At 44.9% G+C, this 9,857-nt stretch overlaps 1 protein-coding gene across 1 annotated transcript in view; it reads left to right on the forward strand.

Annotated features, from left to right (window-relative positions):
- Nucleotides 1–8,478, forward strand: part of Hpse (heparanase) — a 34,501-nt gene extending 26,023 nt beyond the window's left edge. The window contains 4 exon segments of the mRNA XM_038345378.1: nt 531–649; nt 3,410–3,553; nt 8,318–8,432; nt 8,434–8,478. Of these exon segments, the coding sequence (XP_038201306.1) occupies nt 531–649; nt 3,410–3,553; nt 8,318–8,432; nt 8,434–8,478 (423 nt within the window).
- Nucleotides 8,479–9,857: the final 1,379 nt, after the last annotated feature.

Consider the following 9,857-nt stretch of genomic DNA (forward strand, 5'->3'; position numbering starts at 1 on the left):
GCTTCTCTGGAAACTGGAGTTACAAGCAGTTGTGAGACGCCATGTGGGTTCAGGGATCCGAACTCAATTCCTGTGGAAGAACGTCCAGTGCACTTAACTGCTGAGCCATCTCTCCAGCCCTTCTAAGAATAATTCTTTTTGTTTTGTTTTCTTTGTTTGGGTTTTTCAAGACAGAGTTTCTTTGTGTAGCTTTGGAGCCTGTCCTGGAACTCACTCTGTAGACCAGGCTGGCCTCAAACCCACAGAGATCCACCTGCCTCTGCCTCCCGAGTGCTGGGATTAAAGGCGTGCACCACCACCACCTGACTCTAAGAATAATTTTTAAGGGAATGATTTAAATATATTTAGCCAATATTTCAATTTTGTTATTGAAAATATTATAAGAGTTGATTTATTCGGATCAGAACATATCCCATTCATTGTGTTCATAGATATCTCTGGGACCGTTGCCATGCTCTTGTTGGATGGCTATTTCCTCGACTTGTTAAAATAACCAGAGATCTGTTTTCCATCCCTCCCCTGAATGACAGGATTACTGGCTATCTCTTCTGTTCAAGAAACTGGTAGGTCCCCAGGTGCTAATGGCGCGAGTGAAGGGCCCAGCCAGAAGCAAACTTCGCGTGTATCTCCATTGCACAAACACCTACCAGTAAGTACAAAACACAGCCTTCCCCAAGCAAGTCTAGATTAGTAAGCGGGAAACTTCCTGCCCAACACCCCAGATGCCCTCTCGCCGTGTAATGGACCTCACCTCTCCTTATCCTTTCTGTTTTGTCTTCGTGATACCAGAATCTAACTTGCAAAGACTTCTAGCAGGGCTGGGTAGATGTGGCTCAGCCGGGGACGTGCTTGTGTGGAAGTGGAAGCGTGAGGACCCGAGTTCAGTATCCAGCATCCACATAGAAAAAGCTGGCTGTGGCTATCTGTGCCTGTAGTCATGACACAGGGCAGAGACACAGGGCAGAGACAAAAGGGCCCCCGGGGTGTGCTGATTGGCCAGTCTATCTGAATTCATGGGCTCCAAGCCAACAAGAAAAAAAAAATAGAAAAATAGAAAGAAAAGCCGGAGAGCAACTGAGGAAAACATCTAATGTCGTCTCTAGCCACCATACACATGAGCACATTTGTATATATGTGCTCATGTAAGGAGCACACATATACAAGAACACACAGTAGCTTAAATAAGGGCTGGAAAGATGGCTCAGCAGTTATGCGCACTGGCTGAGGACCAGGGTTCAAGTCCCAGAACCCACACAGTGACTCACAATTGTCTGTAACTCTAGTTTTAGGGCATTCAACACACAGTATATATAAACATATATATATATATAAAAAAAACATAAATAAAGGGTTTTTAAATAAAAAAATCAAGCCAGGCAGTGGTGCACACACACCTTTAATCTCAGCACTTGGGAGGCAGAGGCCAGCCTGGTCTACAGGGCAAGTTCCAGGCAGCCAAGGCAAAGAGAAACCCCAATTTGAAAAACACAAATAAATTAAAGATTAAAAAACCAAAACAATTGCTTGAGTAAAGGCATTTGCAAGCCAGCAAAGATTTACATAAGGATTTTAATTGTTAGAGAGTCTATAATGGAAACATATCCTGAATTTCGTTAGGGGTGGCACACAAATATCACCACATTTAGATGAACAGCGGATCCCTTAAGGGAGTATGAGTACCTGTGATCGGGAATAAGTATGAATATACAATTCTGTGGCTGTGTTGATCTCCTTATTTACCAAGGTAGGGAAAAGAATCAACAATAACAACAGTCTCAAACTGTTGAGAAAGGGCTGGGGAGACAACTCAGCGGCAAAGGCCCCGCCGTCAGGATTGACAACCCCATCTCCATCCCTGGGAACCATATGGTGGAAGGAAAGAACCAACCCCTGAAAATTGTCCTCTGCCCTCCCTATGTGCACATGCACACAAGTAAATAAACCTAACATCTTTAATGTAGAGATTCCTTTTGAAGCTGTAACTGGGCCAGCAGACAGCTCAGCAGGTCGAGGACCTGCAGGAACTGAGCCGGACACCAGAGGTGGTAGATGAGAACCAAGAGTTGTCCTCTGACCTCCACACAAGTGGCATGCATTTGTCCTTCCCAAAAGTAAACCAAATTAAAAAAAATATTTTTGAGTTGTGACCACAGTTTCTAGAGCCAGAGGCCATGCAGATGTCCCTAGTCCTGTACTCTGATTTAGGTAGAAAGAGTTCCCCTAACCCCAGGGCTTTCCTTACCTGAGTTTCAATCTATCATGGCAGCCGGGTAATACTGGCCCAGAAGGCCACCTGACGTCCTCCGTTCCTGGTGACTGGAGACTTTCTGAACAGTGAAGGTCATGGTATGAAAGTAGGGAACAGCTTAAGTGGGTAAATTCTGAAAAAGTCCACAGATTTAGTTTTTGTTTGTTTGTTTTGTTTGAAATAAGATCTTACTAGGTAGTCTTGACCGGCCTGGAGTTTGCTATGTAAACCAGGCTGGCCCTTGAATTCAGATCTGAGTAAGGGGATACACCACCACACTTGGCCTATGTTTAATTGTCTTCATTTTGTGTGATATCGCATGTTCACATACGGGGTGCACTAAGTATTCACGCGTGTGCATGTACGTACAAGTGTATGCTTGAAGAAGTCAACAACCTCAGGGTCCTTCCTCAGGTGCCATCTACCTTTTGGTAGAGACAGGGTCTCTCATTGGCCTGGAACTTTGCCAGGCTTGCTAGGCTAGCCGGCCCGCACACTCTAGAGAGTCACATGTCTCTCCTTGCCATGACGCTGCCACAAGAATGACCAGCACGAGCCACTTTACCCAGCTTCCTACAGGGTTTCTGGAGATGGAGAGAGCATGTTACCAGCTTACCCATCTCCCCAGCCCCATTTCGGTGTTTTTTTAAAATTATTTTTATTTAATATGTATGGCTGTTTGCCTGTATATGTTTGTGTGCCACGTTTGTACCTGGTGCCTTGGAGGGCAGCAGAGGGCATCGGATCTCCTGACGTTGGAGTTACAACAGTTGTGAACTGCCTTGCGGGTTACGGGGATGGACCCAGGTCCTCTAGAAGACCAGGGATAGCTCCTGTTTAAACAGTTTACAACTGGAATTCACTACAGATCTTGTTATCATTTAAACCTTTCTGTATATAAAAGTACGTGGTCTGGCTATGGCCTTCTGGAGCTCAGGGTGGCAAAGGAGCAAAGTTCTTAGTGTTCCGGCTTGGGAGGTGGGGACATGATGACAGTCCTTTTCTTGTTTTCAAAACAGGGCCACAAGATTGGTCTAACATCCTCCTAGAAAGGGATGCTAATAGATCCCACCACCATTGTGAATATGGGCACTCAGTGTTCAAGTTCTCCATTGTATAAGTCAGGCAAATAATTAACTAAATTAACCTGTTTGCTTTTAGCCCAAGATATCAGGACGGAGACTTAACTCTGTATGCCTTGAACCTCCATAATGTCACCAAGCACGTTAAGCTGCCATACCAACTGTTGAACAAGCCAGTGGACAAGTACCTCCTAAAGCCTGGACCCGAGGGGTTACTTTCCAAGTGAGTCACTTTCTTGTTGATTGCAAACTTTGTGTACGTTTACTTACATTTATCAGAATAGGGAGGGTTTGGGGTGTTTTGTTTTGTTTTGTTTTGTTTTGTTTTCCCGAGACAGGGTTTCTCTGTAGCTTTGGAGCCTGTCCTGGAACTAGCTCTCGTAGACCAGGCTGGCCTTGAACTCACAGATATCCTCCTGCCTCTGCCTCCTGAATGCAGGGATTAAAAGTGTGCACCACAACCGCCCAGGGAGAGAGTTTTTTTTTTTTTAATGGAGAGGAAAAGGTGCAACTTTTCACACTTTAACACTCTTTATTTCATATATTCTATATATGGATATTCATTTGTACAAGTGTAACTCATGGAAGAGGCCAACGTAGAAAGATAAGGACACAAACTAGTAGTTGAAAATCTGTAGTCCCAAATTCTTCACATATCAAGATCCATTCGGTGTATTTAGATTATTTTTTAAATATTTTTATTATTTAAAACAATTTTTTAAATTAAATATCTGTGATCCTCTTCTTCCCCTCCCCCAAGCCCTCCCAGAGCCTCTCCATACCCACTCAACTTTAGGTTCTTTCTCAAAAAAACAAAACCCAATATAACAACAAACCCCGAAGACTAAGAAAACAAAATAAAGCCATTCCCCCCAAAAGAAAACAAACAAAACCCAGCACAGTGTGACCAAATAAAAGGACACAGAACAGCTGTGGAGTCCATTGTGCTGTCAGCGCCTCCTGGACTTGCGGAGAAAACTCATTTCCTCCCTCCCAGCAGGTGAACCCTGGTGGCTGGGCCTCCATTCGTTCATTCGTTCGTTCATTCGTTCGTTCATTCGTTCATTCATCTTTAAAAATACATAACTAGGGCTGGAGAGATGGCTCAGAGGTTAAGAGCATTGCCTGCTCTTCCAAAGGTCCTGAGTTCAATTCCCAACAACCACATGGTGGCTCACAACCATCTGTAATGAGGTCTGGCGCCCTCTTCTGGCCTGGAGGCATACACACAGACAGAATATTGTATACATAATAAATAAATATTTTTTAAAAATACATAACTAAACAAACTATAAGATAAACCAAAAACGATCACATCAGAGTTGGACAGACAAACCAACAGAAGAAAAAGCTGAGAAGGCCCAAGCGTCAGAGAGCCACTTGTTCATACACTCAGGAGGTAAAAGCACCCAACTGGAAGCCATTGTATAGGCACAGAGGGCCTGGCGCAGACCTGTGCAGGCCCTGTGTGTGCCGTTTCAGGCTCTGGGAGGCTTCCGTGAGTTTTGCCATGTTGATTTAGAAGGCCTTGTCCCTGGTGTCTCCACCCACTCTGGCTCTCACCCTCTTTGCCTTTGCTCTTCTGTGGGGTTCCCTGAGCCCTGAAGGGAGTGATTTGATGGAGACAAAAGGCTGACTGTTCCAAGGTCGCTCCCTCTCTGTGTACTGTCTGGCTACTGGTCTCTATGTGTTCCAGGCCGGAGGAAGCTTCTCTGATGATGGCTGAAGAAGGCGCTGATCAATGAGTGTATCAGGATATCATGAGAAGTCATTTTATCTCTACACTTTTTTCTTTGTTTAGATCAGTAATATTTGGTTTTGCCCTAGGTCCCCTAGGAACCTAGTCTCGGGTTCTTGGTCACCCAAGCGGTCTCCATGTGGGCTCCATGTTGTGGAGTGGGTCAGATCAGTTAGTGGTTGGTTCCTCCCACAAGCTTGGTGCCATCATTGCCCTAGCAATCTTGCGGCCAATACACCATTATAGATAAGGGGTTTGTGGCTAGTGTTTATCAAGTGCAGAGTACTTCTGCATTTAGAGTATTTGCTTTGAAAAGATACTTGGACAGCCAATGGCACGGAACCACTCGTCTGAAGGGCATGTGTGTGTAGGGGGAGGGATAAAATGTCACACAGAGCTGGATGGGTTCTCCTGCAGCATTGAAGTCATTTGGGGGGTGGGGGAGTGGAATAGAGCAAGAAACATGCCTGGAAATGAGCTTCTAGGTGAATTGTTTCTATTGTTTCTAAATACATTGTGTGTGTGTGCGTTCCTGAGCACAGGGATCAAAGGACAGCATGCAGAGGTTCTGTCTTCCATCATGTGGGTCCCGAGAATCAGATTCAGGGTGGCAGGCTTTGCAGCAAGTGCTTTAGCTGCTGAGCCAACGCACCAGCCTCGAATGAAAATATTTGTTTGTTTTTCGAGACAGGGTTTCTCTGTAGCTTTGGAGCCTGTTCTGGAACATAGCTCTATGTGGATCCAGGCTGGCATCTGAACTCACAGAGATCTGCCTGCCTCTGCCTCCCGAGTGCTGGGATAAAGGCGTGCACCACCACGCCCAGTGAATGAAAATATTTTAAGTGAAAACAGTATTTTGTATTTAACTAAGGTGAATTTCCCAAGGCTCCTCAATTCTGCCAAACATGCTGTTTACTAATTTTTTGGAACATTTATCTCACCTACAGTTCAACAGAACTAGCTTCTATTTCCTTATCCTTCTGTTTCGATCTTCAAAACATGGAACCGGTACTTCCCTCAGTATAAAACCCTACCCTCACCCACTGAATCCACTTAACACCCTTCCTTAAAGCAACGGCTAGTAACACCACAGCCAGAGCAGGTGGAGTCTCTCTGTGTGCCCATCTTACACAGCACTATTAATTAATAGTAATCAAGTTTTCCCTTCAAATTGAGGTAGCAAAACACTGAATTGATCAGAGGACTTTGGTAGGCGTTCGCTCTGTAGACCAGGCTGACCTCAAACTCACAGAGAGCCACCCGCCTCTGCCTCCCCAGTGCTGGCATTAAAGCCTGCGCCACAACTGCTCGGCTTTGTTTAGGCATTTTTCAAATGGCCCTTCATTTCATCTGAACACTCTTCCTACCACCATTCGGAGATATTATTAAAGACCTATTTTGCGTGGGATTTCCTGAAGATAGTCATAGTTCCTGCCCTACCTCATATAAACTTGATGCGATATATTAACATAAAAACAAAACCAAAGCCGGTGGACTGAATCCACCTTAGAATAGATGTGGTGTAGCCCGTGGCCACACCTGAGGCATGTCGTTAGGATGTCTAGATGTGGTGGTAGCCCGTGGCACACCTGAGGCATGTCGTTAGGATGTCTAGATGTGGTGGTAGCCCGTGGCACACACTGAGGCATTCGGTAGGATGTCTAGATGTGGTGGTAGCCCCTGGCACCATCTGAGGCATGTTGTTAGGATGTCTTGAGTTCTGGGACTGGGTGCTGAGCGTCTAACAAGGTTATATGGAACCAGTTTCTACCCTCTGACCCCAGTGAGGATGGGAGGTGGGGCAGGAAGTGGTGGAGCACACTTTTAATCCCAGCACTGGGAAGGCAGAGGCAGGTGGACCTGTTAGGTCAAAGGCAGCCCGGTCTACAGAGCAAGTGTCAGGCCAGTCAGAGCTACATAGTGAGATCCAGTCTTAGAAAAGAAGAGGTGAAGAGCTTTAAAACACGAACCAGGATACAAAAAGTACAAGCCAGGCCTGTTGATGCATATCCAGCACTTGGGAGGCAGAAACGGGAGGATGGCCCACAGGTGAGGGGCCAGCCTAGGCTATACAGTGAGTTTCAGGCCCAGCCAGAGACTACAACGAAAGAACCTCTCAGAAAGGAAAGAAAAACACGATATGCCACATGGAAACAGGTATTTAAAAGTAGAGGATTAAGTAAATGTACTAATGAATTTATATCATAGAATCCTGTGTGTTCATTAAGCTAATATGGTTGATGGAGACCATCCGATGTGAACGAACATTAGGATGTATTAAATGAAAAGAAAGTTTTAAGAAAATATATACAAGGTGGAGAGAGGACTCAGTGCTTAACAGCACTGGCTGCTCTTCCATAGGTCTTGGGTTCAGTTCCCAGCAAGCACATGATGGCTCACACCAATGGATATAATGGGATCTGATGCCCTCTTTCTGGTGTGTAGATACAAACTCCTACATGAAATAAATCTAAAGAAGAAAATATGTACACTACACCCATTGAGTTAAAGTAGATGTGGTTTATATGCATAGAAAGATGGAAGGAATGTCCGAGATATTAAAAGTAAGATGATATAATGATTACTTTTGCTAGATTTTGTTGTTTTTGGAGTTTTGAGATAGGGTCTCCTGTTGAATTGAATAAGCTGTGTAGTCAAAGCTGGCTATGAACTCATGCCTCCACTTCCTGGGTGCTAGGACCACAGGCCTGGCTTGTTACGGTATTTGTATGAAAAATGGTGTAGATCTAAAATCTTCAATAGTGGATTAGTTGTAGCACAAGCAGATTGATGACTATTATACATACGTCACATGTATTCATGAATGACATAAAAACAACTTATCAATCCTGTCAATTATTATATATAACAAAAAACATTTAGAAAAAGATGAAGAACCTAGGTGTAGTGGAGGTAGGACGGTCACTGGGAGTCTGAGGGCCAGCCGGGGTTGTAGAGTAAGTTCCAGCCTGAGCTATAGGATTGTGACACTGTCTTGAAAAGCAGAGAAAGTAGGTGCAACCGTTTGTGCATGTTTCTCTAAAGGGCCGGATGCTCTCTGGTTCAGTTACTTTCCCACCGTAGTTTGAATTTTGTCAAACACCTGGTCTGACCTCGCTGCTGAGATACAAAATAACAGCGCCAGCTGCCGCTGAAGTCCTCCTGGTTTAAAACTATTTTGCAACTTTTGTCGGGGCCACAGTGCGATGCGCATCCTGCCTCACTCAAGAGTGTCTCTCCTTCCTGTAGATCTGTCCAACTGAACGGTGAGACCCTGAAGATGGTTGACGACCAGACCCTACCAGCTTTAACAGAGAAACCTCTCCGCCCAGGCAGCTCACTAGGAATGCCTGCCTTTTCGTATGGGTTTTTTTGTCATAAGAAATGCTAAAATTGGCTGCTGTTTATGAAAATAAAAGGCATGAAGTAGCCCTGAGATGAGAGGCAGGGGTTGTTATTCACAAGGGTGGAGGAAGGCCGACTTGTTGCTACCTCGAGAAGCCTCGGGACGACTGGGGCACAGTCGGTGTTGGGAAGAGTGTGGTGATTTCATCTAAGTTGAAACCCTGGAAGGTGATGACAGTTAACGGGCACCATGTGCCAAATGATGCTTAGCATTTGCATTGCACTATTCTTTGGGGGTTATTAAAATGTACAGGAATGCCTCTGATACGACCAAGAGGTAAATAAGAGAAGGTTATGTCATGGCTTTTTTAAAGCTTGGTGGTTTTTTTAGTAGCATTTGGTCAGGAGACTGTCAAATCTGTCTGTCAGGAGCCTTGATGTGGCTCCGTCAGGGAAAGGTTCATTGCCACAACTTCAACTGGGCTGTAAAAGACCTGCACCTGCTGACACCTGAGAGGAGCTAAGATGAAGAGGACTGGCCCCGTGCCTCTTCGTTTTGTTCTGCAGAAACCATCTGTGAGAGGAAAGGATGGCTGGGTGGGGCAGTATTACAAATTCACAGAAAACCAGTGCCAACCGAGAGGGAAGGGTTGGCATAACTCTGGAAATGACTGTAAAGGAGACGGTTGGTGATTGCGAGAGTGTCTGGAAACGCCCGACATGTCACAAATCATCCTAGTGTTTACTTTTTCTTACACCATTAGTTCTTGCTTCTCTTGGGAAGCTTTGGCCCAAAACAGAATCCTCTAAGTAAGGACATTTATAATCCCACTAAGAACTTGTGCCAATGGGCACATCACTAGGGAATGGCTTCTTTCACCAGCCTGTAGCACTGCTCTGGTCTTGGCCTGCTCACACGATGGCTGGACTGGTCTACAGATTCAGAGATCTGGCAGCAATCAGAAGAAGATGAGCGATTTCTTACAGGCCTGAAGGGCATCTTCCTGGGGTTCTCCCAGCAAAGCCTTCTTCAAGTCTCAAGTCCTACTGGCCAGGGATAGGTTCTCTGGCCATTTACCCAGTCACCCAGTCACCGCCCCTGACCATTCGAAGCCTGTCATCAAGCAATCCACCTCTGGGCCAGAGAGGTTTGTGAGATTCACGGCACTGGACATTACAGTCCCCTGCTTTGATCAAGTAACAGATGTAATTATTTACCCCCAGGATTATAACCTCTTAAGGATTACAATTCTGTATGTTTGTGTCTGCTATGAATATTATCTCAAACTGGAGTTTGAGTACATGATTAAGCTAGACACTTAGAGTTTGGATGTGTCAATACTCTCAAATTTTATGCAAGCAGTTTTATATTTTCACATTTGAAATAAAATAATTTTATAGCCTTAATTTGCATGTTTATTCTTCTAAGAAAGCTAAAGGGTAC

The sequence above is a fragment of the Arvicola amphibius genome, chromosome 1, assembly GCF_903992535.2.
Source record: "Arvicola amphibius chromosome 1, mArvAmp1.2, whole genome shotgun sequence".
In the NCBI taxonomy this organism is placed as follows: domain Eukaryota; kingdom Metazoa; phylum Chordata; class Mammalia; order Rodentia; family Cricetidae; genus Arvicola; species Arvicola amphibius.